This window comes from Mobula birostris, chromosome 9 (assembly GCF_030028105.1).
Source record: "Mobula birostris isolate sMobBir1 chromosome 9, sMobBir1.hap1, whole genome shotgun sequence".
NCBI lineage: Eukaryota > Metazoa > Chordata > Chondrichthyes > Myliobatiformes > Myliobatidae > Mobula > Mobula birostris.
The window spans coordinates 33104611-33132205 of record NC_092378.1 but is presented as its reverse complement, the minus strand read 5'-3'; the positions used below and the strand labels follow the sequence as shown (position 1 = coordinate 33132205).

The 27595-nt window shown below is 39.5% G+C and overlaps 1 protein-coding gene across 1 annotated transcript in view; it reads left to right on the top strand.

The window, feature by feature from the left end:
- Positions 1–27595, top strand: part of LOC140202651 (adiponectin receptor protein 2-like) — an 81235-nt gene that overhangs the window by 43306 nt on the left and 10334 nt on the right. Inside the window, exons 3-5 of the mRNA XM_072267756.1 lie at positions 14534–14665; positions 20563–20734; positions 25972–26158. Of these exons, the coding sequence (XP_072123857.1) occupies positions 14534–14665; positions 20563–20734; positions 25972–26158 (491 nt within the window). The remainder of the gene's footprint in view (positions 1–14533; positions 14666–20562; positions 20735–25971; positions 26159–27595) is intronic.

Sequence of the window (27595 nt, the reverse complement as noted above, 5' to 3'; positions counted from 1 at the left end):
TGAGATATATAATGTGAAAACTAACAAAAGCAATTGTGGTTTACACCAGATGTGAATAGCAAATTAATTAAAATGCAATTGGACACTGGCTTTGCTGTTTCAGATGTTACGCAGAGTGAGTTTGAGTGGCATTTCAAAGATTCTGAACTGAAGCCTGCAGAGACCCAGCTAAGAACTTGTACTGGAGCAAGGATGACTCCTGTGGGAATGACATTCGTAACAGTGAAATACAACCACCAACTTGCCACATTGGGCTTGTATGTGTAATGAAAGGTGGGCTAGCACTGTGGGGTCATGATTGGCTGAGCCAACTAAAACTTTATTGAGGTCCATCCACAATTTGCATGCCACATCCCTTGTAATAGTCAACTGAAAGCAAAGTAAGAAAGATACTGGATGATGCCACAACTGTCGCAATGCTGTACACCATGAATCGTTGCTGGTAAGGACCATGCTGCTCAGAATGTGATGAAAGTGGTGGTTTTTGTAGGCAACATGTCTGAGAAAGCTTCTGATATGTTTATCAGGCAGTTATTTGTGAAATCTGGCTTGGTTTTAAACTGCAGGAGAGTTCAAAGAGCTTCAGGAAAGTTGCAAGTATTTGGATTTTATGAGTGTGAAGAACCAGAATCTACTCTTCAAACATTAAGGTTATTGCACGAACTTCAAGTGGAAGACGAAAAGCTGCTTGTAAAAGTAGATGCAAAGACTAAAGCCCAGTTGGGTGTATGGAACGCCAAAAATAAAGGAGTCATTGGAGATGTGAAACAGAGGAGTTGTCAGATGATGTGGATAAGGAAACCAAGAGGAAAGATCAGATAGTAAAGTGAGCAATAGAAGAATTAATAAGACAATACTTCAGTGAACTAAGTCCACCTTCGCAAGATCGAGCTGCATATCCTAGAAAGAAAAAAAAGAAAAAGAAATAGGATGACGCAAGTGGTATGGAAATTGAAGAGGATAAATGAGACCTAATTTCTTGAGAAATTAACATGTTCAGAGATGCTCACAATAAACTAGAAGAAAAAGGAACATAAGAAAAGGAAACACGAAGTTGAAAAGGAGAGGGGGGGAAATATGAGTGAGAAAGAGAAAGGCATGAAAGAGAGAAGGAATGTGAGAAAGACAAAAGGTGGGATAAAGAGAGAAAGAAGCTGGGACTGGGAGTGAAGCAAAGATTAAAGTAGATCCAGAGAAAAAAGCTATGAAAAGAAGGTGTCCAGTGCTATCAGCACCACTTCCTGCCGTCTCCGAGTCAACTTCAATCACCTTGGAGGAGGCCCTGGAACCTGATTATGTTCACAGCCATGTATCACCTGCAAGCAGAGTGAACCCTCTTGTCAGAAAAGTCGATATCCCGTAAGAATAAGAAAGCTTACAGAAATGATTACATCTTTAAGCCTGAATGGGAAAATTTAAAATTTACTATGCTGTGGATGTCTATATAGTAGTTGTATTATATAGCATACTGTGTGTATATGTATACAAGTTGAGATGCTTTCTATATTGAGTTGGAGTTTGTAGCTAAGCAGGGAGGAGTGTAGTGTAGTTAATATTTCAGTAATAGTGTAAATACATTGATTAACCATTCTCTTGTTTACATAATGGATTGCAGTTATCTGTAAAAGTTAGCAAATGGTATCCATCGTTATGCCACTATGTGATAAGAGCACGCCTCGTTCAAAGTAAAAAAGAAAACAAGTACTCCTGGCTCTCTTGCTTTCTTTTCAATTAGTTTTTATGTTTTGGAGTCACAAAACAATAGTTGATTACTCTTTAATAATTGCCTTGCTGAAACTAATTTTATTTGATCTGAAATGTGGTTGAAAAGTCAGATTATTTCTGAGTTTGAAAATGTCATCTGCTGTTCTCCTTTCTTGTCCTACTTGCATCACTATTCTGAAAAATGAATTTTATTTTTAGATGATTCAAGCATCTAGATATTGTGGTCCTTAGTGTAGATTTTGGAAATCCTCTTAGCTAAATTGATAGTACTCTTGCCATTGGATCTAATCCCCTTTCCAGGATTTGCCAGCCTTGATAAGAGTTAAGCGTCACCAGTATTTGGACTGATCTCCTTGTATCGAGTGTATCTCCCACCGTGAAGGAGGGGAATAAAACTATAGCAGTAGAGATGAGGGATAGGAAACTTGAACAATATCAACAGAAGAATTATTAGCAATGTGAGAATATAACTGGTATCTTTATAATACCTGTAAGCCTAACATCAGCGGTAGAGAAGATGCTGAAAAGATAGTGTGGGAGGATGAGCGATCACTTGGAAAGGTGGGAACTAATCAGAGATGTCCAACATAGCTTTGTCAAGGGCAGAACTTATCTAACTAATTTGATTGAATTAATTGCAAAGGCAACAAAGTGTATTGATTAGGGCTTGACAGTAGATGTGATTTACATGGACTTTAGTAAAGCCTTTGACAAGGTCCCATTGGTTCTAAAAATAAGGGCTCTGGGATTTCTCATAAATTGGCAGTCTTAAGCTGTTGGCGAAATCGGCTGAAAAATGGCAGATGAAGTTTAATGCAGACAAATGTGAGGTGATGCTTTATTGGGAGCACTATTAAAGTGAAGATATACACCATGAATGGTGGGGTTTTAAGGAGTATGGGTGATCAAAGGGACCCTGGAGTACAAGTTCATACATTTTTGAAGGTGATAATGCAGATAGATAATGTGGATAGTATCGGATACTGGCCTCCATTAGTTGGGGCATAGAATATGGAAATAAGATGGTTATGCTCCAACTTTATAAGACCTTGGTTGGACCTCAGCTGGGGCATTGCATGCAGTTCTGGTTGCCAATGTAAAGGAAGGATACAGTAGGGCTGGAAAGAGTACAAAGAAGATTCACTAGATTCTTGCCTGGGATAGAGCTGCTTGGTTATGAAGAGAGACTATAAAAGCAGGTACTAAGAGGGGACATGGTGAGATTATATAAAATTGTGAGGGGCATAGATAGAGTATATTGCAGAAACCTTTTCTCCACATCAGGAATAGATAAACTAGAGGATATATGAAAGGGACTACCTTCATCCGGAGAGTGATGAGTACCTGGAACACACTGCCCAGAGAGTGGTTAAAGCTGAGATGCTGACAGCAGTTAAAGTGTCCAAATGAGTACTTGAATTGCTTAGGCATAGGGGGCTGGGCAATAGGATTAACATAAGCACATGGACAAATTGGGCTAAATGGTGTTTATGCTGCAAAGTAAAGTTATATTAATAAAAATACATACAAAATGCTGGGCAAACTCAGTAGGCCAGGCAGCATCTATGCAAAGGAGTAAACAGTTGGCATTTTGGGCTGAGACCTGATGACTGTTTACTCTTTTCCATAGATGCTGCCTAGCCTGCTGAATTCCTCCAGCATTTTGTGTGTGTTGCTTGGATTTCCAGCGTCTGCAGATTTTCTCGTCTTTATATTGAGAAATGTTGCATCTGCTTTGAGAGATGGTGTTTACAGAACTTCACTTCTTGTACTGACTAATCCAAGGATCATGGGACTGGACAGTCCCTTGGTGATGTAACATGTTAAGTTCTAGTAGTAACTCTTCAGGCTTCATTTGGGGTTGAGAATGACATGCATGCAGTTAAGTTACATATGCTCTAAATCCACTGTGGCACCTGTAGTTTCTGTGAGGGCATGAGGTGCTTGACAGTATAGTTAGATAGTTTGGGAGAAATGCAGTTCCTTAGCTACTTATACTGCTTTCTGCGCCAGGTACCATTGGTTTTTATCCTTAATGCAGCTGCTTCACTTGGAGCCATCATGGGGCAGGAAAAGCCAGAGGGGGATATGATTGTACTGCAGACATTCCTTGAAGTTACACACACAAAATGCTGGAGGCTCAGCATAGTGTGTGTTGCTTGGATTTCCAGCATCTGCTGATTTTCTCTTGTTTGTGATTCCTTGAAGTTACATGTTTAGCTACAGCTGAAATATTGTATATATCTATTACATGGAGTGATTGGAGAAGGTGGTATTGTCTTTAAAGAAAAGAATATCTCATGGAAGTACAGTATGCAAAATTATGACAAGTTTTGCTGAGCAAGTAGGGAAGAATTTTTCCTCTGACCAGGTTTTGGCAACCAGAGATCATGAAGTTGGCATCATTGAAGAAATACAGGATTGCTGACATCTGAAATTGACTGAAAAGGGGTTGAAAATCATTTCTATTGTAACTTTCAAATGTTAATTATTAATATACTTGAGGGACAGAGGAATAGTATATTGGAAGGAATCAAAGAAGAAAAAGATAAATTGGGCAGCTCCTGTAAAGAGGTTTGAATAATTGCGAGTGATTCTAACCTGCACATTTTTTTAACGATTCTGACGTTGTGATGTTTCCAGTGGATGAATTCCATGATTTTATTTGAAGGTTATTGTTCTTGTGTCTTTGCTGTCATTTACTTCCCTCAACAAATGCTATGGAAATTAAAATAATTGATCATTCATCCTATTGCTATTTGTGGAACCTCCTTTTATCCAAAATTTTAGATTTGTTAACATGGTTACTCTTTGTTATAGAGTCAAGTGTAATAGGTGAGGCAATTATATGGTAAGATGATGTATAACTCATATTTTTTGTTTCAAAAGCTAGTGAACTCTTTCAGTGAAATTATTCTATTTTTTTCTCTTAATTGTCTCTATCGGTTTGATGTGATAATTTCTGTAATTTCAGCTTCTGCTTGGAGTTTTAAAAAAATCATTTGAATGCATTGTTTACTTTAGTCACTTGTTTGGCAACTTTTAAAATTTTAAAACATTAACATGGTTTTTTTTCTTGCACTTAAGATAGTGCATCAGATTTTATTTGCTTAGTTACGTTTATAACTTCATTGTGATGAGTTGTATGAACTTTGTTCTTTAGAGTTAAAACTGACATTTCTAATCAAGGTAGGAATGATCTTGTGATGACATGAGTTTTAGAGCCAATTTATTTAATTTGCTTCCTGCATATTCAAGAGCTGCTTCAGAATTGAAATCTCAAAGTAAGCAGGGAAGCTAAAATGATTTAAGATTTTCAAATGTTGATGAGATTGAGACATTTTTTCAGAATTTAATGTTGGTGTATTTAATGTCCTAGTTTCCATCATCAAATAACTTTCTTTGAAAGAGGTCAAGGTATAATAACCCTGCTATCTACAAATCATACTTTTGTCAGAGTTTCAGTACCCAAATGTTACCTTCTGTGAAATGTTGCAACTGGTGTTTGTTTCATCTACTTAACTTGAATGTCGTATACATTGCATAAATTCTGAAATATAACTGGCTTTGAAATGAAAGTTATTAAACAGTCTTATCTGATTTTATTATGTTCTGAACTAATAACTGCAGCAGTGACACAGTGGTTTGAGAAGTTACCAATTTTGGAAATGTATGTTACTAAATATGCTGGAAGAACTCAGTGGATTGGACAGCATCTTTGTTAATGAACTTGGTGTTGGGTAATGAACCTGACCAGGTAACTGAGCTTTCAGTGGAAGAATAATTGGGGAACAGTGACCTTACAGCTCAAGTTTTATCTACAGATGAGGATAAGTATGGACCTTGTGGGAAATTATTAATTTGGAGTGGAAAAAATAATAAGAGTATTAGATAGGAACTAGAAAAAGTTAATTGGGAACAGCAGTTTCTGGGAAAGTCCACATCTGACATGTGGAGGGTGTTCAAAGACCAACTGCACAGAATACAGGACAAGTCTGTTCCAGTAAGAAGGAAGGATATGTGGTAAAGTAAGCGAACCTTGGATGTCAAGAGTGGTGGTGAATTTAGTCAAGAAGAAAAAGGAAAATTAGTAGGATTTAGGAAGCTAAAATCAAACAGCTGTTGAGGAATATAAAGAAGGGAATTAGAGCCAGGAGAGACCATGACAAGTCCATGACAAATAGGATTAAACAGAATCCTAAGGTATACATCAAGAGCAAGAGGATAACCAGGGAGAGGATTAAATAGGTTAAGACTGTATTCTTAAGAACACTGAGAGGAAATTTGATTGAGGTATACAAAATTGAGGGATATAGATAGGGTAAATGCAAGCAGGCTTTTTTCCCACTGAAGTTGGGTGGGATTACATCTAGAGGTCATGGGTTAAAGGTGAAAAAAGAGATGCTTAAGGGAACGTGAGGGGAGACTTCACTCAGAATTGAAATCTCAAAGTAAGCAAAGTTAAGAAAAGTTTGGATAGGTACATGGATATTAGAGATGTGGAGGGCTCTAGATAGTAGAGATGTCGCAGGTCAATGGGAGTAGGCAGTTTAAATGGTTTCAGCATGGACTAGATGGACCAAATGGCTTTCTGCACTGTACTTCTCTATGACCATTCAGGATAAAGAAAGGAATTTGGAGGTGGAGGATGTGGGAGAGGACTTTAATGAGCACTTTGCATCAGTAGTTATTAAGGAGAAGGACATGTAGGATAGGGAGATATGGGTGGAGCATGCTAATATCGTAGGGCACTTTGAGATAAAGAACATTAAGGCGGATAAGTCTCCAGGACTTGGTGGGGGATACCTCACTTTATTGAGAGAGGCAAGAGCTGAGATTGCTGGGGCCATGACCAAAGTCTTCATGTCTTATCTAGCCACAAGTGAGGTCCTGGAGCACCTGTAAGTATTACATTACTCAAAAAGGGAAATAAGGATAATCCGGGAAACTAGAACAGCAAGTCTCATGTCAGTGGTAGGGAAGCTTTTGGAGAGGTTTCTTAGGGATAAGATTTATGAGCATCTGGAAAACTGACTGACTTAATTAGGGATAGTTAGCATGGCCTTATGCAGGTAAGTTTGTATCTTACTAACTTGACTGAGTTTTTAAGATGCTTGAAGGTAGAGCTGTGAGTGTTGTCTATGTGGAATTTGGTAAAGCACTTAACAAGGTCCCTTATGTTAGGCTGTTCCATTAGGTTTATAATGCATGGAATTCATTCACAAGCAAGAGCAAATCTGCAGGTGCTGGAAATCTTAGCAACACACACAAAATGCTGAAGGAACTCAGCAGGGTTATGCAGCTTCTATGGGAAAGAGTATAGCTGATATTTCTGGCTGAGGCCCTTCATCAGAACTGGAAAAAAAGAGATGAGCAGTCTGCAAGAAGGTGGAGGGAGGGGAGGAAGAAGTACAAGGTGGTAGGTGATATGTGAAATTGGGAGAGGGGGAGGGGTGAAGTAAAGAGCTGGGAAGTTGATTAATGGAAGAGATAAAGAGCTGAAGAAAGGGGAATCTGATAGGAGAATATAGAAGACCATGGAAGAGAAGAGGGAGGAGCACAGAGGGAGCAGGTAAGAAGCTAAGGTGAGAGAGGGGGAACTGAAATGGGGGAATTGTGAAGGGGGGGGTGGTCAATTACTGGAAGTTCAAGAAAACAAGAAAGCAGCAGTAGAGGAGGTCATGGGCTGGCATGTTGGAATGGGAAGTAGAGTTTATGTGGGTGGCCATAGGGAGATGCTGCTTTTTCTGGCATGCTTCTCCCTTTCCCTTTCCTCCATGGTCCCCTATCCTCTCTCACCAGCTTCCTCTAGCCCCCCCCCCCATCAATCAACCTCCCAGCTCTCCACCCAACCCTACCCCTCACCCGGCCTCACTTATCATCTACCATCTTGTACCCCTCCTTCTCCTCACCCCACTCTCCCACCTGACCTGTCCCTTTCCAGTCCTGAAGAAGGGTCTCTGCCCGAAACGTCGACTGTTTACTCTTTTCCATAGATAATTCCTGACTCACTGAGTTCCTCCAGCATTTTGTGTGTTTTGCTAGGATAAGTAGTTGACTCATTATTGAACCATCTGCTCTATTTACACTGTTGGTCAGTTAACAGCTTTGATCAAAAGACTCCACAGCTGTTGATTGCAATGAGTTCCACAGAAACACCACCCTCTTTTTAAAGAAGTTCTTTAACACCTGTGTTTGAAAGGGACACCCTTTCATCTGGTGACTGTGATCTCTGGTTCCTGCTAATCATGAATGCATTGGGATACAGTGTGTAGATCACGCCAGAAACAGTTAACATTCAGTTGCAAGAGGCCACATGAACGGTTTAAGTTGATGCTGGAGGCACTCATTGGGGGAGGAAGGAATTGTTGATGATTGATTGTTGCCCCATATCCCAGGATCTGCTGCCCCTTGTGTCTCATAGAACATAAAAGAGTACATTACAGGAACAGGCTATTTGGTCCATAGTGTTGTGCTGAACCAGATAAAAAGCAAATCAAAAATACCCTAACACTAGCTTCTCCTACCTACACCATCTCCATATTCCTCCATCCTCCTTACATCTATGTGCCTATCCAAATGTCTCTAAAAACCCTCTAATGTATTTGGTACCACCATACCAGGCAGTGCATTCCAGGCATCCACCACTCTCTGAGTAAAAAAAAATCTCTTACATCCCCCTGAACCTACCCTCTTTCACCTTCAATATATCTTGTACTTCCCTGCCCCTAACTTCTTGCTCTGACTTCTCATCTCTTTTTCCAGTCCTGATGAAGGTCTCAGCCCAAAACATGACTGTACTCTTTTCTATAGATATTGCCTGGCCTGCTGAGTTCCTGCAGCATTTTGTGTGTGTTGCACGGAATCCGTGGTGGTTTGGTGTTTGAATTTAAATAGGCTTACCCATAGAAAGCAGAGAGTTGTGATTGATGGGACTTGCCCTGGTTTGGAGGTCCATGACTGGTGGTATTCCACAAAGATCGATTTTATATATACATACATATAAAAAAATGGGTGAAAATATGAATAGGTGTGTTAATAAGTTCACAGATGATAGGAAGATTCATGGTATTGTGGACAGTGCAGAAGATTGTCGAATGATACAGCAGGGTATAAATCATTTGCAGTTAAGGGTACAGAAATTGCAGATGGAGTTTTATCAGGCCAAATATGAGGTATTGCACTTTGTAAGATAAAGTGCAAGGGGATAGTACACTGTTAATGGCATGACTCTTAATAGTGTTGACGTGCAAAAGGATCTTGGGGTCCAAGTCATAGTTCCCTAAAAATAGTTGAACAATTTGATAGGGTGGTAAAGAAGGGATGTAGTGTGCTTTCCTTTTCTAGTTGAGGCATTGACTTCAAAAGTCAGGAAGTTGTGTTGCAGCTTAAAATACTCTAGTTAGGCTGCATCAGGAGTATTGCATTCAGTTCTGGTTATTCCATTATTGGAACGTTGTGAAGGCTTTGCAAGGGGTGCCGAAGAGGTTTACTCAGAAGCTGCCTGGATTAGAGTGCGTGTGCTGTAATGAGATGTTGGACAGATGAGTTGTTTTCTCTGGAGCACCAGAGGCTGAGGGGGAAACCTGCTGGAAGTTTATAAAATTATAAGAGATATAGACAGCAAATACCTTTTTCCTCAGGGTCGAAATGTCTTCTCATAAAGAGACAGCATGTAGTGGGTGCGTGGAATGTGCTGCCACGGGTGGTGGTGGAGGCAAATACAATGGAGGTGTTTATAGGCTCTCTGATAAACATGTGAATGTACAGAGAATGGAAGGATATGGACATTGGATAAGCAGAAGGATCAGTTTAGTTGAGCATTTAATTACTAGTTTAATTAGTTTGGTACTATATTGTGGGCCAAAGGGCCTGCTCCTGTGCTGTACTGTTCTATGTTCTTCATTTTAAAAAATACATGAACCTTTTGAATTGCTCTGCAAGGGAGAGGAAAAATATTTAAATTGTTAGGTAGTTATATAAAACAGTTTATTACCCCAAAACAACAATTTCTCACACTCAGGAATATATTTCTGTACCAAATACATGCATGGAATTCATTATTTGGCCTCTAGAAATTTGTTTGAAGATTAACTTCATCCACAGTGCATGAATTTACAGGATTTGCGTTGCACTAAATTTTTGACTCAAAGGAGGTTTGCTTTTGGATATTCCAAGGTCAGAATCTTTCACTGTGGATTTATTAGTAATTGCCAAGATGATGCTGTTGACGTGTTGGGGGCAGCTCATAAAGATGCTACATATTCTACTGGATATACTTCTGAGCTATGATCACTGTAATCTGCAGCCTATAATTTCCCTTTAAGAAATGTACTTTTGAACCATCTAAATGAACTGGTGATTTTTACAATTTACTGAAGGATTTGGGGAACTTGAATCTCGAGAATGTTGGTACGGCCGTCGCTGGGGCGCATGCGGCATCACGGTCAAGGGCAGAAAACGAGCCATGCTCAGCTCCATTACTACCCGCTGATTAAAGCATCGAGCCACATTAAAGTTGTTGAAGCCTGAGAGTGGAAATGTAATCGATGTTCAGCGATGTCTGCCTGCGTTTGACCCATGTCCCTCTCTTCTCACTATCACCATGGAGTGGGAGGTACAGAAGTCTTGGGTCCCACACCGCCAAGTTCGGGAGCATTTGTTGCCCTGTAGCCATCAGGCTCCTGGACCGGACCCACTCACCTCGGCCCGAAACATCGACTGTACTTTTTTCCATTGATGCTGCCTGGCCTGCTGAGTTCCTCCAGCATTTTGCGTGACTTGCTTGGATTTCCAGAATCTGCAGATTATCTCTTGTTTGTGCATGATTTGTCCTGTTTTGCACAATGAATGCTCAGCAGTCATTGTATGTGGTTTTCATGGATTCTTTTGTGTTTCATTGTTTTGTGGTTGCTTGCAGGAAGGTGAATCTCAAGGTTGTATATGGTATACATACTTCCATAATAACTTTGAACTTTCTGCCTGTGGAAGTAGAAGACATTTACTTCTGGTCTTCTGTTCCTGCCTGCAAATGAATACAACATGCTGTGACAACTCACTGCATTGGAATTGAAATGATGTAGGAGGCTATAGACACATAGGTCAAAATGGACTAAATGGAGGCGTCCTAAAGACATTTAATCGGTGTTTGGTTTTCCCAGTGTGAAAGATATCACCAAAAGTAGTACACAAGTAAATCACTGTCATTTGTCAAAATGAAAGTAGTCATGAATGCTGCTCTGTACTTTTTTAAACTGACCTGGAGTTAAGGAAATTAAAGTATGTACAAGGACGGGAGTCAAAAACTATTCAGAGTAATTAGATTTTGCAATTTTCTACCACAAGTAGATTGAATCTTGCTGCACTTAAGAGAAATGAAACATGTTGGGCGAGGTTCCTAAAATTCAAAGTAAATTTATTATCAAATTACCATATGCTGCCTTGAGACTAATTTCTTTGCAGGATTTACAAATTAAATAAAGAAATGCAATAGAACATGAGTTGTAAAAGAGTCCTTGAAAGTGAGTCTGGGTAAGGTGTCAACCTGACTGAACATATGTGCTTAATTGCAAAAAACAGGTTGTAATGGAGCTGAGTGATTCCATCATATCAGTGGGCTGAAAGATGGCAGATGGAGTTTAATGCTGAAAAATGTGAGGTGCTACATTTTGGTAGGACTAATCAAAATAGGACATACATGGTAAATGATAGGGCATTGAAGAATGCAGTAAAACAGAGGGATCTAGGAATAATGGTGCATAGTTCCCTGAAGGTGGAATCTTGTGGATAGGGTGGTGAAGAAAGCTTTTGATATGCTGGCCTTTATTAATCAGAGCATTGAGTATAGGAGTTGGGATGTAATGTTGAAATTGTATAAGGCATTGGTAGGGCCAAATTTGAAGTATTGTATATAGTTCTGGTCACTGAATTATAGGAAAGATGTCAAGAAATTTGAGAGAGTACAGAGGAGATTTACTAAAATGTTGCCTGGGTTTCATCTCCTAAGTTACAGAGAAAGGTTGAACAAGTTAGGTCTTTATTCTTTGGAGCGTAGGAGGTTGAGGGGGGACTTGATAGAGGTGTTTAAAATTATGAGGGGGATTGATAGAGTTGATGTGGATAGGCTTTTTCCATTGAGAATGGGGGAGATTCAAACAAGAGGACATGAGTTGAGAGTTAAAAGGCAAAAGTTTAGGGGTAACATGAGGGGGAACTTCTTTACTCAGAGAGTGGTAGCTGTGTGGAACGAGCTTCCAGCAGAAGTGGTTGAGGCAGGTTCGATGTTGTCGTTTAAAGTTAAGTTGGATAGATATATGGACAGGAAAGGAATGGAGGGTCATGGGCTGAGTGCAGGTCGGTGGGACTAGGAGAGAGTAAGAGTTCAGCACGTACTAGAAGGGCTGAGATTACCTGTTTCCGTGCTGTAATTGTTATATGGTTATATCAAAACTCTGTTGTTGCATTAGTCATGAGTAGTTGTGGTCAGTGAACAGCTGTTAAATATGAAGCAGTGATAGGAATTACAGAAGTTAAGTCAAAATGACTACCTTTGAAATGTCAAAATTTAAAGTATGTTGATTTTCAAAGTATGTATACAGTATACAACCTTGAGATTTGTCTTTTTGCAGGCAGCCGCTAAGCAAAGAAACACAATAGAACCCGTTCAAAGGATGGGTCAAAAGAAAAGGCCATCAAGATGATTGTCGATACCTTCAAATTCTTTGTAGTTCTTGAAGTAGTGAAATCATTTTTCATCTTCACTTCCAGCTGCTTTAAGCATCTCTAAGTCTGAACGCTTGAAATCGCAGTGAGCAGAACAGTTCTGAATTGTCTTCCTGCTTATTTCTTGCAGTGACAAAAGTCTCTGCTTTTCGAACAGAAAACAGATGCAACTGGCACTATTTAAAAACTGCTCAGGCTAAGCATGGTGTAGTTTCTAATGGCCACACAAGTGCGCGTGACTGACACGAGTTGGAAACTGGTTGGCAACAGTCTCCTGTTCCAATAAAGCGGCATAGTGTCCCAAATAAACGAAAGGAATCCTGGCTATTTTCTCAATTAGTATTTGTTCTTTGAGTTGTCCCAAATAAGCGGTTTCCCCTATTAACCAGTGGCCCAATTAACTGGAATCCACTGTAAATGAAAATGGATGCAGATCTGTATATTGCTATAGAGGTTGCACAAGTTGTTACAGTATCATGTACTGTATTGAATAAAATGCAGTTTTAAATGTTCAAACATTAGTTCATTATAATACAGTAACATGCAGCCTTGAACTTGAATGACTGTTTAATTTCAAATACGTCAAGCAGTTTTATAAATATTTTTTGTTAGCAAGTCTTGTGACTGCTTTGAATTAACAAAAGACCTTTGTCTAAACTATCTCATTGGCTGGAAACTATTTGTAGTCCATTATATGCAAATATTTTTGTAGGTTCCAGGATAGGTATTTCTGAATAATCAGCCATGAATCAAACCTTCAGCAACAGTCTGATGAGAATGCAGTACAGAAACTGACTTAGGCTCCAGCAATCCCACAAAGGTACACTGCTCAAGGAGCAGTCTGTATTGTTTTGGCCTTGCATAAACCTTCGAATTTCCATGGTGAGAGTAGTTATTTAACCAATGAAATCTTTAAAAATGGAGAAAATTTTAAATCAACATCCAAATACAGTAGATTTTCAATCTATCTTTATTCATTTATGAAATGTTGACATCACTATCAAGAGTACACAGTTCAATATCCACTTCTGTCTTGTGAAGTGTTCAAAGCACAATCAGTTAAAAGTCTCATAAGTTACAAGTCAGAACATTTAATAGTGGTATATGTCACTCCCAGAAGGCTGTTGGTGAGCTAAGTGTTATTTCAAAATCCTGGTAGTCGTACAAAAACTCTTAATTTTTCTTGCTTTTATTCCAGTTTTTTGCTTAGTTTAAATTCTCCAGTTGCCTCTGCCTACTAATCAGAACTTTCCTACATAATACTTTTGCAAATTGGAGATGTGGGAAAAAGGTTTTGTTTAACAGTGTAGAAGAGAGAGAGTGTGTGTGTGTGTGTGTGTGTGTGTGTACAAAGATATTAAATGATGAAAGAGGTTTGCTGTTGTACTTTTGAAACTACTGAATTCAAGCTAAATTTTAGGTTGGCATCTAATGTAAACTTGATTATTAAATGTAACTACAGGAGCTCCCCGGGTTATTAATAACCTGACATGGAAATCTGACTTTACAGAAATTCTTCATACATTTTTTTGGCATTTTTTCAAGTTTGTAGTAATAAGTTTAATGTTATTCATTAATGAATGGTTACTGTATACAGTTATCCATAGTATTATGGTGATTATTCAATGAAATGGAAGAATTATATCAAGTTTTATGTAGAATGCTGCGATGTGGCTTACTATCCGAAATGAACACTTCTGACTTACGGAAAAATTTGCAGGATATAATGACCAGTACTCGACCCAGGGATTGTCCATGGTCTTGTCAAGTTGCAAGCTCATTGATAATATGTGCAACTTGCTGCAACCACTTTGTTGTTAATAATATCCTGTATATTGCTATGAATGTTTTACCTCGAATTCATAGTTGGAACAGGTAATCTTAATCTCTTTAAGAACAAATAAAAATATAAACAAAGGAGCAAGTACAATACTCTGTGAATTGTTTGGAATAATTCAGAAACTTTAAAAGTATTGAGGAAATTCTGTTTTATCTAGTAGACTAAACAATACAGAGATTTTATTATGTGTTTCTGTTACAAGCTGGCTGGAAACTAGCACTTTAAAATTATGTTTTTGCCTTTCAGAACAACACAGAAACGGAAGAAACGGAAGAAACAGAAGAAACAGAAACTGTTGAAGAAGAAGGATTTATGAGCATTGCACCACTTCTACAGGCCCATCATGCCATGGAAAAGATGGAAGAGTTTGTCCACAAGGTAAATATAAGTAAAAATTACCTTTCTGTGAAAATAATTACCAGTTGAAGTGTCTTTTGTAATTGCTTTTAAAATAGCAAAAAGTATCATTAAAGTCTAATATTATTTTACATTAATGCATCTGAAGAGTGCAAAGTAAAGTATTTTTCATTAAGTTTCAATCTGCTGAGAGATTCCTAGTTCTGTTTTAGGTCATGTTACTGTAGAACATTCTAGATTGGTATTTGGTGATTTACAAGTATTGATTTGCTGATAAATTGCTGATAGACCGCTTATAAGTTAGCATCAGTGAAAATGTGGAATTTGTGTTAGATATTTTCAGCACTCATGAATCTAGTCCGTGTATCTTTTTTTTTCCTCAATGAGACCCTGTCTGCCTACACACTGTTGATATTCCAGGAATTACCATTGCTTGAGTCCCCCATCATCATTGTCTTGAGGAGTCACTTTTGGCCAGAAATCTAATGGGGCTAGCTACCTGAATATTGTCTCTACAAGACCAGGTGACCCATGCACTCAATAGTTTGCCTCTTTGCTTTTCTCCCTCAGAACCTTTCCATCATGCATCTGTTGCTATCTATTGACCTCATTCGGTGCAGAACCCAAGATAATTTCATTTGGTGCAAGAACTCAAGTTTGATTCCCCCCCACCCCAATGAGAGCACTACTGACTGCACTAATAGCACATTTGGCTGCTGGCATGCCCTGTACAAAGGGTATTGCAGTAACATACTTTGGCTTCAACTGTGGCTCCCTTCCAGTGGCCTGCACCATGCTGAAAAACAAAGGTAGCAGCTACAGAGTTAGAGCCTAGGATTGCATTATCTTAAGAATTTACCCATGCTGTGTTAAAATTCTGGAGCTTTCCACTTAACTGCACTTTCTTAAGCAGTGTGAATTGCAGAGGTTCAGGAAGGCAACATACAGCTGTATAGTTGATGGTAATGTGTCAGGTTTTAAATGCTAACTTTGGCAGCATATCATACCTTTCTCAAACAGGAGGTTAAGTTCCCCATGGTGGTTCAACTGTGCAGCAGCTAATCAAATTTTAAATGCATTCAGTTGAAATAAAATGTTTGTCTTCCCCAGACTGCTCTCAGTCCTGTGAGCACATGCAACCAATAGAATATGTATTCATTGCATGTAAGGGAAAGTCCTATTTAGGATAACTAATGGAGTAATGTTGGTCAGTGGTTTATTTCCAAACTCGTTGAATTTTGCATGTACAGCCCTTTATTGTAAATAGTCATTGCAAATTTTAATACAATAACAAATGGCAAAACTGCCTAACTGTTCCTGTAAAGTGGTTTGTCTGTCAAAAAATTGTTTCCAATTCCTTGATATAAAATGCAATTTGTGCTTTTAAATACCATTTGCAAGTTGGTGCAATTTTAAATGTTCTAATCTTATAGGCAAGTGGTGTACTTAGATGATTTGTTTTTAGGCTTGCAGTTAACTTGGTGATAATGTCTTGATTTGCTATGATGTCAAATTCACCCCACAATAACAGCAAAATTAATTCATTTTCTATTCCAAAGTTAAATATGACTGTTACTGCTCATTGGTATGTAATACCATTGTTAAGATTTTTACTGCTAATTTGTAGGTATTTCATTTTAGCAGTTCTGTCAGAGCAGTCTGTTCCACTTTTAGCATGTTTGGGTTTGAGCTAAAGATAAGGGGTTATGTTGTTCAACTTAGGAGTGTAGTGTCAGCCATTCAGAATGGTGGAATTGGGAGAATCTTCTAGAGAATGCTGGGCGGAGAGGTTTAGGTGACTGACACTGATATGGGTTGAGGTCTTTTTGGAGGAGCTGGGGGAAGATGACTGAGGATGCTGTCCCTGTCAAAGATAAAGTATTTCAGGATGTATATTGTATACATTTCTCTGACATTAAATGTACCTTTGAAACCTGTTGCACAAGGTGCTTTGTGCAGGTGAATGGCTTCAAGGAGGAAGGGTCAGTACTCCTGTGGGGAAGCCCGTTTGTTCGAGATGGATTTTGAATGACATTCGGAAGGTGGTGTGTGCTATCATGCAGAGAGTGGGTCCACCACCGTAGTTAAAGACAGCTTCAACTTGTCTGCACATTTGGACTGGGTTAACTGTAATAGGCCCTTTTTTTTCTTGTTTTTTTTTCCTACTAACTTTTTGAAAAAGCTGAAATTTCTAAATATACTTTCTTTATGATTGTATGCAGTGTACAATCTGTTATTTCTTGCCGATGGGTAATTGCAAGTGGGCAGCATGTACATAGTATTCACAGATTGGGATGCGGGTGGTCAAAACATCCCAGCTCCCCCAGTCTGGTGGGAACCAAGTCATATCGACCCTAGATGTATGGAGTTTGAGAAAGGTGGTTTTCTCACTGCTGGCTTATTAGCGAGAGGCATGTTTCTAAAGAAGCCCGGTAAAAGGGGGTTTCAGGTATGTTCTGCAGAAATTAAAATTACCAAATGGCATTTTGTATACTAAGAGATAAACAATATTGAGTAGGAAGTTTTAGGTTGCCTAATATAACATGTCCAACGTTTAATATCTGTCAACTGAATTTGGTTTCAATATTTATGTATTTTTGATTTTAGAACTAAATCAGAAAATGCTGATTTTTTTTCATTTATGGGCTATGCAAGTGTTTTTTAATAATTGCACTTGCTTTTGGATTACTAGGAAATAGACACAGTGCAATCAGAGTGTAAGGAGGGAACTGATGTTCAAAATCCAAAGAAATGCACCCCTTTCTCATCATCCAAGTTGTGCTCATTGACTTATTCACTAAAATGGATTGTAGTTTTGAATTTTATTTTTGATTACTTAACCATATTAAAGCAATGCAACTAAATGGAAGATGGTGGTTTTCCTGAGTGTGATGATCCTTCCAGTGTATGTTGAGAACCATCAGAAGAAAGTGCTGGTCTTAGATTAGGTAGTTGTGAGAAGATAGGATCTAAGATGCTCAAGCACAAGATGCTAGTCTGGAATTGTAGGTCCAACATTGGTGATAGCTGTCTGGGAGAGATTCATACCAAACTAGGCAAAGCATTTGTCATTTTCCAGTTTGTCATTGCTGCATCTGATTGGAGTTGGGCTAATGCAGAGAATGTATATGTTAGTGTATGCTTGTAGCACATCCATTTAAGGAACAGTAAATAGAGTTTGTTCATTTATGTTTCTCCATCTCTATTCAATATTTTCAGTGATCATCCTGAAATGTTAGCTTTGTTTTTCTCTCCAATTCTAATGCTTGATTTGCTGTTTCTAGTGCTTTTTATTTTAATTTCACATTTGCATTTCTCTGCTTTTTGAGGTCTTGATACTGGATTCATTTGTACATACAAAATTCTCAATGAGTTTGATCAGTTAGATGCGGGGTTATTGTAGCCTTGGAAATTCACATGGTGAAAATTCTTCGGATGTTGCCTTGTTATGTGCAGTTTGAGTTCTTTCCTGTGTTTTGGTGCAATTCCTGATGGATTGCTAATCTTAACCAGCGGTAGGAACTCAGCAGGTCGGGCAGCATCAGTGGAAAAGATCGGTCGACGTTTCGGGCCGGAACCCTTTGTCAGGACTGTAGGGGGAAGGGGCAGAGGCCCTATAAGGAAGGTGGGGGGACGGTGGGAAGGAGAAGGCTGGTAGGTTCCAGGAGAAAAACCAATAAGGGGAAAGATAAAGGGGTGGAGGAAGGGAGGCAGGGAGGGGATAGGCAAGAAAGGTGAAGAAAGAATAGGGGAAAACACAATGGATAGTAGAAGGAGGCGGAACCAAGAGGGAGGAGGTAGGCAGCTGGGGGAGGGGGCAGAGTGACATAGGGATGGGGGAAGGGAAGGGGAGGGAATTACCGGAAGTTGGAGAATTCTATGTTCATACCAAGGGGCTGGAGACTACCTAGACGGTATATGAGGTGTTGCTCCTCCAGCCTGAGTTTAGCTTCATCATGGCAGTAGAGGAAACCATGTATGGACATATCTGAATGGGAGTGGGAAGCAGAGTTGAAGTGGGTGGCTACTGGGAGATCCTGTCTGTTTTGGCGGACGGAGTGGAGGTGCTCGACGAAGCGGTCCCCCAATCTGCGTCGGGTTTCACAGATGTAGAGGAGGCCGCACCGGGAGCACCGGATGCAATAGATGACCCCAACAGACTCACAAGTGAAGTGTTGCCTCACTTGGAAGTACTGTTTGGGGCCCTGAATGGTGGCAAGAGAGGGGGTGTAGGGACAGGTGTAGCACTTCCGCTTACAGGGATAAGTGCCAGGTGGGAGATCTGTGGGGAGGGACGTGTGGACCAGGGAGTGGCGGAGGGACCGATCCCTGCGGAAGGCGGAGAGGGGTGGAGGGGGAAAGATGTGCTTAGTGGTGGGGTCCTGTTGAAGGTGGCGGAAGTTGTGGAGAATAATGTGTTGGATCCGGAGGCTAGTGGGGTGGTAGGTGAGGACAAGAGGAGCTCTGTCCCTGTTGTGGTGGTGGGAGGATGGGGTGAGAGCCGAAGTGCGGGAAATGGAGGAGATGCGGGTGAGGGCATCATTAATGACAGCAGAAGGGAAACCACGATCCTTAAAGAAAGAGGACACTTGAGATGTCCTGGAATGGAAAACCTCATCCTCGGAGCAGATGCGGCGGAGATGGAGGAACTGGGAATAGGGAATGGCATTTTTGCATGTGGCGGGGTGGGAAGAGGTATAGTTGAGGTAGTTATGAGAGTCAGTGGGTTTGTAGAAGATGTCAGTGGACAGTCTGTCTCCAGAGATGGAGACCGAGAGATCGAGAAAGGGGAGAGAAGTGTCCGAGATAGACCAAGTGAATTTGAGGGCTGGGTGGAAGTTAGAAGTAAAGTCGATGAAATTGAAGAGCTCAGCATGGGTGCAGGAAGCAGCACCAATGTGGTTGTCAGTGTACCAAAGGAAAAGTTGGGGAGCAGTACCAGAATAGGTTTGGAGCACAGACTGTTCCACATAACCAACGAAGAGGCAGGCATAGCTAGGGCCCATGCGAGTTCCCATAGCTACACCCTTGGTCTGAAGAAAGTGGGAAGAGCCAAAAGAGAAGTTACTGAGTATGAGAACCAGTTCCGCCAACTGGAGGAGGGTAGTTGTGGTGGGGAACTGGTGAGGTCTATTATCCAGAAAGTAGCGGAGGGCTTTGATGCCTTCTTCGTGGGGAATGGAGGTGTATAGGGATTGGACATCCATAGTGAAAATGAAGCGGTTGGGACTGGGGAACTGGAAGTTATTGAAGAGGTGGAGGGCATGGGATATATCCTGGATGTAGGTGGGGAGAGACTGAACTATAGGTGACAAAACGGAGGCCAGGTAGGCAGATACAAGTTCGGTGGGACAGGAGCAGGCAGAAACTATAGGTCTGCCAAGACAGTCAGGGGTGGGACAGGAGCAGGCAGAAACTATGGGTGGAACAGGAGCAGGCAGATTATGACCCCAGCATCTGCAGATTATTTTGTGTTTACTTAACCAGCTGTGGTCTTTTTAGTTTCTCATGTGCTTGAGCATCTTAGATCCTGTCTTCTTGCAACTACCTAGTCTGAGAAGTTCCATTTTTCTAAACAAAGGAGTTGCTAAGTTGCTTTTATATTGGTCGATGATAATCTGGTTGTCTTTTTCTCTCAATCTGCGTAGTTTGAATTGCTGTTTGTTCTGTGAAGCTAATGATTTTTTTTAGTATTAATTAGTATACATAAAAGGTGGAAGCAATTTTTTTAAAAATGTGTGGATTTCCAGCCTTACAATTTGAATTTTGTGTCCTGAATCTTGAATTTACAATTGCTTTATATCAGTGAATTGGAAATCAGACAGGTTCTGTAACACGCTTGGTTGAAATTTGTTTTGCATAATCCCATTGAGAAAATGGAAGTATGATAGTGTTTATTAAAGTTGTACATGTTACAGGTATGGGAAGGACGATGGCGAGTCATCCCCCATGACGTGCTGCCTGATTGGCTGAAGGATAATGACTACCTCCTGCATGGTCACAGGCCACCAATGCCATCTTTTCGTGCTTGCTTAAGAAGCATCTTCAGGATCCATACAGAAACTTTGAACATTTGGACACATCTCATAGGTATGACTTACACTTTGTGTAATCTCCTAACCAAAGGCGTGTCACCTTTTGATGCAGTAAAATCTAATGATTGATAGGCTTTTGACATTGTTTATTGCAAATTTGGCCAGACTGATAAATGAACTGGCAGCATATATATGTATTTCAGTATGAATCTACAACTGGCATTTGAAAAGTACGTGCAAATGTGATGACTTATTAATTTGTGGCCTGGAAAATCTGTGTTAAAATATTAAAGTTTTTAAAGTTATAACCATATAACAATTACAGCACGGAAACAGGCCATCTCGGCCCTTCTGGTCCATGCGGAACTCTTACTTCCACCTAGTCCCACCGACCTGCACTCAGCCCATAACCCTCCATTCCTTTCCTGTCCATATAGCTATCCAATTTAACTTTAAATGACAACATCGAACCTGCCTCAACCACTTCTACTGGAAGCTCATTCCACACAGCTACCACTCTCTGAGTAAAGAAGTTCCCCCTCATGTTACCCCTAAACTTTTGCCCTTTAACTCTCAACTCATGTCCTCTTGTTTGAATCTCCCCCACTCTCAATGGAAAAAGCCTATCCATGTCAACTCGATCTATCCCCCTCATAATTTTAAATACCTCTATCAAGTCTCCCCTCAACCTTCCATGCTCCAAAGAATAAATCCCAACTTCAACCTTTCTCTGTAACTTAGGAGATGAAACCCAGGTAACATTCTAGTAAATTTTCTCTGTACTCTCTCAATTCTGTTAACATCTTTCCTATAATTTGGTGACCAGAACTGTACACAGTACTCCAAATTTGGCTGTACCAATGCCTTGTACAATTTCAACATTACATCCCAACTCCTATACTCAATGCTCTGATATATAAAGGCCAGCATACCAAAAGCTTTCTTCACCACCCTATCCACAAGATTCCACCTTCAGGGAACTATGCACCATTATTCCTAGCTCCCTCTGTTCTACTGCATTCTTCAATGCCCTACCATTTACCATGTATGTCCTATTTTGATTAGTCCTACCAAAATGTAGCACCTCACATTTATCAGCATTAAACTCCATCTGCCATCTTTCATCCCACTCTTCTAACTGGCCTAAATCTCTCTGCAAGCTTTGAAAACCTACTTCATTTTCCACAACTCCACCTACCTTAGTATCATCTGCATACTTACTAATCCAATTTACCACCCCATCATCCAGATCATTAATATATATGATAAACAACATTGGACCCAGTACAGATCCCTGAGGCACACCACTAGACACTGGCCTCCAATCTGACACACAGTTATCCATCATTACTGTCTGGCGTCTCCCATCCAGCCACTGCTGAATCCATTTTACTACTTCAATATTAATACCTAACGATTGAACCTTCCGTTTGGAACCTTGTCAAAAGCCTTCCATATAGACAACATCCACTGCTTTACCCTCGTCAACTTCCCTAGTAACCTCTTCAAAAAATTCAATAAGATTTGTCAAACATGACCTTTCATGCACAAATCCATGTTGACTGTTCCTAATCAGACCCTGTCTATCCAGATAATTATATATACCATCTCTAAGAATACTTCCTATCAATTTACCCACCACTGACGGCAAACTCACAGGCCGATAATTGCTAGGTTTACTCTTAGAACCCTTTTTAAACAATGGAACAACATGAGCAATACGCCAATCCTCTGGCACCATCCTCATTTCTAATGACATTTGAAATATTTCTGTCAGAGCCCTTGCTATTTCCACACTAACTTCCCTCAAGGCCCTAAGGAAGATCCTGTCAGGACCCGGAGACTTATCCACTTTTATATTCCTTAAAAGTGCCAGTACTTCCTCTTCTTTAATCATCATAGTTTCCATAACTACCCTATTTGTTTTCCTTACCTTACACAATTCAATATCTTTCTCCTTAGTGAATACTGAAGAAAAGAAATTGTTCAAAATCTGCTCTATCTCTTTTGGCTCCGCACATAGCCGTCCACTCTGATTCTCTAAGGGACCAATTTTATCCCTCACTATCCTTTTGCTATTAATATAACTGTAGAAACCTTGGGAATTATTTTCACATTCCTTGCCAAAGCAACCTCATTACTTTTAGCTTTCCTAATTTCTTTCTTAAGATTCTTTTTACATTCTTTATATTCCTCAAGCACCTCATTTACCCCAAGCTGCCTATATTTATTGTAGATCTCTCTCTTTTTCTGAACAGTTTCCAATATCCCTTGAAAACCATTCTGTACCCTCAAAATGTCACCTTTAAATGACCTCCATTTCTCTATTACATCCTTCTCATAAAACAAATTGTCCCAATCCACTCCTTCTAAATCCTTTTGCATCTCCTCAAAGTTAGCCTTTCTCCAATCAAAAATCTCAACACTGGATCCAGTCCTATCTTTCTCCATAATTATATTGAAACTAATGGCTCTGTGATCACTGGACCTGAAGTGCTCCCCAACACATACCTCCGTCACCTGACCTATCTCATTCTCTAACAGGAGATCCAACACTGCCCCTTCTCTAGTTGGTACCTCTATGTATTGCTGCAGAAAACTATCTTGCACACATTTTACAAACTCCAAACCATCCAGCCCTTTTACAGAATGGCTTTCCCAGTTTATGTGTGGGAAAATTAAAATCTCCCACAATCACAACCTTGTGTTTACTACAAACATCTGCTATCTCCTTACAAATTTGCTCCTCCAATTCTCGCTCCGCATTAGGTGGTCTATAATACACCCCTTTAAGTGTTACTACACCTTTCCCATTCCTCAATTCCACCCAAATAGCCTCCCTAGACGAGTCCTCTAATCTATCCTGCCAAAGCACCGCTGTAATATTTTCTCTGACAAGCAATGCAACATTTCCCCCTCTTGCCCCTCTGATTTTATCACACCTGAAGCAACAAAATCCAGGAATATTTAGTTGCCAATCACACTCCTCCTGCAACCATGTTTCACTAATAGCTACAACATCATATTTCCAGGTATCAGTCCATGCTGTAAGCTCATCCACCTTTCTTACAATGCTCCTAGCATTAAAATAGATGCATTTAAGAAACTCTCCACTTCTTACTCTCTGTTTATCCCTGATGGTGTAAACAACTTTGTTATCTTTTTCTTCCTTCTCCCCTATATCTTCACATCTTGAATGGTGGGTGGACAGAGGAGCTATTTGGTTTTAGTTGATGGCCCAGTTAGATACACTGTTCCCAAAATGCATCAGGTTGTACTTGTTGAAAATTAATTCCATCTGCTGTCTTTTCTGCCCAGTTGTTTATGATCTTCTGATTCTTTTGGCAACCTTCCTCACTGTTCACAACTCTATCAATTTATGTTGTCTATAAGATCATGCTAATCAATCCACAAATGTCTAAATCATTTATATATAAAATAACATATTTCCATGTACCTACACAGGTCTAACATTTGCTTTAATAATAATACTTGCATTTACTGTAAGTAAATACACTTCAGCCCATCCAACCCAAGTGTCTTCACTTAACTAACCTCTGTCTTCTCCCTCAAGCTATCCACTCACTGGCCACTCTTCTGGTTCTCTGCCAATCTAGTATAATCCCTCCTGATTAGCACTAGCAATGTCACTGTGAGAATATAGTTGTCCAACAGTTTAGAAGCAATTCATTCTTGTATTTGTCGCACCTTCCCTGGAAGAAGCCTAATGATCCCTGTACCTCAAGCAATTCGTCCTGCACCAGCTCTTTAGCCACTTATTTAACTGTGCTATCTTCCTATTTTTTGCCTCACTAGCATCGGAAGTAGTCTTGAGATTACAATCCTAGCAGTACTGCTTTTAAACTTACTGCGTAACTTCCTAATACACTTTGTAGGACCACTTCTTTTTTCCCTCCCTGTGTCATTAGTACCATGACCTTTTGTTGCTCAGCCTCACTTTTAAGAATTTTCTATGTAAGCCTGCTGAGAGATATCCTTGACTTGGCACCAGGAGGGCAACATTTCATCCTGGAGTCTTACAGCGCCCCAGAAACATCTATCTGTGCCCATGACTCCTGGACACACCATCACTCTTGCTTGCCTGGTCCTTGACCCATTCTTTTCTTGGATTAATTTTATATACCTCTGTTTCTCCTCTTCATCTGCTTTTCTCTACCAGTGTTTGAAATAATAATTAGTCTGTTCTGTGCAGAGATACTGACAGATTTACTCAATTTTTTCAGTATTTTTTTGTTTAGGATTTCCAGCATTTACAGATTTTTTCATTTTAATTCATATTCATTAAAATTGACTTTTTCAATAACTTCTAAAATGTCAGGAAATAGCTAAGTGGTTTATCTCTTACCCTTCAGATTTTCCTTTGCCTCAAGTCCCTGATTCTGCTGCTTCTGTGAGAATAGCTGTATAAATGGTTTCCAAAGACAAATTCTGGAATTACAAACACCTAGTTAACCCCCATTTATTTTTTCAGGAGTTCACTGTCTCTTCCTCATTTAGTGACCATCCTCTTAGTTCCAATACAATATAAAATTTAGCTGTAAAATGTTCATGAGCCACAGAGCTTTATAGAACATAGAACAGTACAGCATAGAAATAGGTCTTTCTGTGCTAAATTTATTGCCAATCTAAACTAATTCAATCTGCCTGCAGAAGGTCTATATGCCTCTATTACCTGCCAATTCATGTGCCTTTTTAAATACCTCTTAAATGTTGTTATTATTTTGATTCTATCACTTCCCAGGCACCTACGACTTGCCTTGTATATTTTCTTTCAACCCCCCCCCCCCCCCCGCCCAATCTTAAAGCTATACCTTCTAGCATTTGACATTTCTACTCTGGGGGTGGAAAAGAGTTATCATCTACTCTATTCAACTCATAATTTAAATAGTACTTCTATTAAGTCGCCTCTCAACCTCTGAAACTCCAGAGAAAACAATATAAGGGTGCCCAGTCTCCCCTTATAGCTAAATTCCATAATTCCATAATCCAGGCAACATCCCTTCTGTTCCCTCTCCAAAGCCTCTATCTTTCCTGTAATGCTCTGACCAGAACTGCATGCAGTACTCCTAAATGTGGCCTAATCAAGGTTTATACAGCAGCAGCGTGACTTCCTGACCTAATGAACGCTCCAGCTGATGAAGTTAAGAATGCTGTGGGCCCCTGTACCAAAGAATGGCTTCAAGGAGTAATATGTATATTTAAAAACAAGTCATTCCTCATTTATTTCTGGATGGCAATATTTACTTTATTGTATATGTCCCTTTTTTTTAGGTTGTCTTTTCTTCTTGGGTCTTGGAATTTTTTACATGTTCAGGCCGAACATATCATTTGTGGCCCCAGTGCAAGAGAAAGTTGTATTTGGGGCATTTTTCCTTGGGGCCATTCTCTGCCTGTGTTTCTCTTGGTTGTTTCATACATTCTACTGCCATTCAGAAAATGTTTCACGTGTATTTTCCAAGTAAGTAACCATTTATTTAAAAAAAAGTAAACTGATAACCTGTTAATTGACTTTAATTTATAAACATGAGATTCTGTAGATTATTTTTCTGTTTAGAATGTGGTTTAGTCAATCTATTATGAACCTGTTAACCATATCTTTTGTTTTCTGTAATTAACCTTAAATTGTCATCTGAATGTCTGTTTCAACACTGACAACTTCCACAGTGATCTGACTTTCCCTTGTTTAGCTGGATACTAATCACCATGATTTGCATTTGATCAGGTTTGGCAGTCAAAATTTAATATTCCTGAATAATGTATTCAATAATGCTGAGGAATTGTGTTTATGTTCTTTCAGTGTAGTATTACAGTATTAACTTTGAAGTATTTATGTTGCTTGATATGAAAATACTGCTTATAGTAATCCAGTAATTGGGTGTATAACCCCAGTAAATTTGAGTTATAGTTTTCACTTGCACTTATTTAGCTGTATGATTGAGATGTATTTAGAATGGTATTAAACCAAAGACCTTGCCCAAAAATAAAATGTGTTGCATTTTTTCGCTGCTATTGCTGCGTGATCTTCCCCCTCTGAAACGTATCTGAAAAGTTTTACTGACTGGGGCACTCATATTTATTTACATCTTAATACGCAGCATTATCCCTTAGGCAATGGACCAATAGAGTACTTTTCCCTCTTGATTGAAAATAGTAGGCTATCTTTATCATTCGTTAAATGTTAGTTTATTGAGTCATCAGAATTGGTTTTAGCTGTAAAGTCAAAAGTTTTTGGATGATTTTGACAAACATTTATATAGACTAATGTAGCCTTAATTTTTGCAAATACCAGAAGATACAAGGCAATTGATTTAGTAATAACTGCAAAATATTGATTTGCAAATAACTACAACAAAATATAAAGCAAAGATTTAGAATAAATCCTGGGCAAGCTGTCGCTTTACCCCTATGATGAATGAAATTTCTCTGTTTTGAACTTTGAACTTTGTGATTGTTTTCCTATTGAGGTGATTTAATAGCCCTTTGGCCTATATTTGAGAACGTCTGAACTGTGACAGGCACGATGTCGTGGTTGAGAGAAGATGACATCTGGGAGTGGGGTGGCTCTGTTCATTAAACAAAAATGAAAGAAGTGTCATAGGATCAGAAGATGGAGAATCCGTGTTCGGAGAGTTAAGAAAATGCAAGGGTAAAAAGACACTGATGGGAGTTGAATACAGGCCTCCGAACAGCAGCCAGAACGTTGGGTACAAATTACAATGGGAGATCGAAAAGGCATGTAAAAAGGGCAGTGATACAATGGTCAGGATTTGACTAGGGAACTTGAGGTAAAGGAACCCTTAGAAGGCAGTGATCATAATATGATAAAAATCCACTATGTTTGAGAAGTGGTAGCTAAAATCTGATATATTGGTATTACAGTTGAGTAAAGGTAACT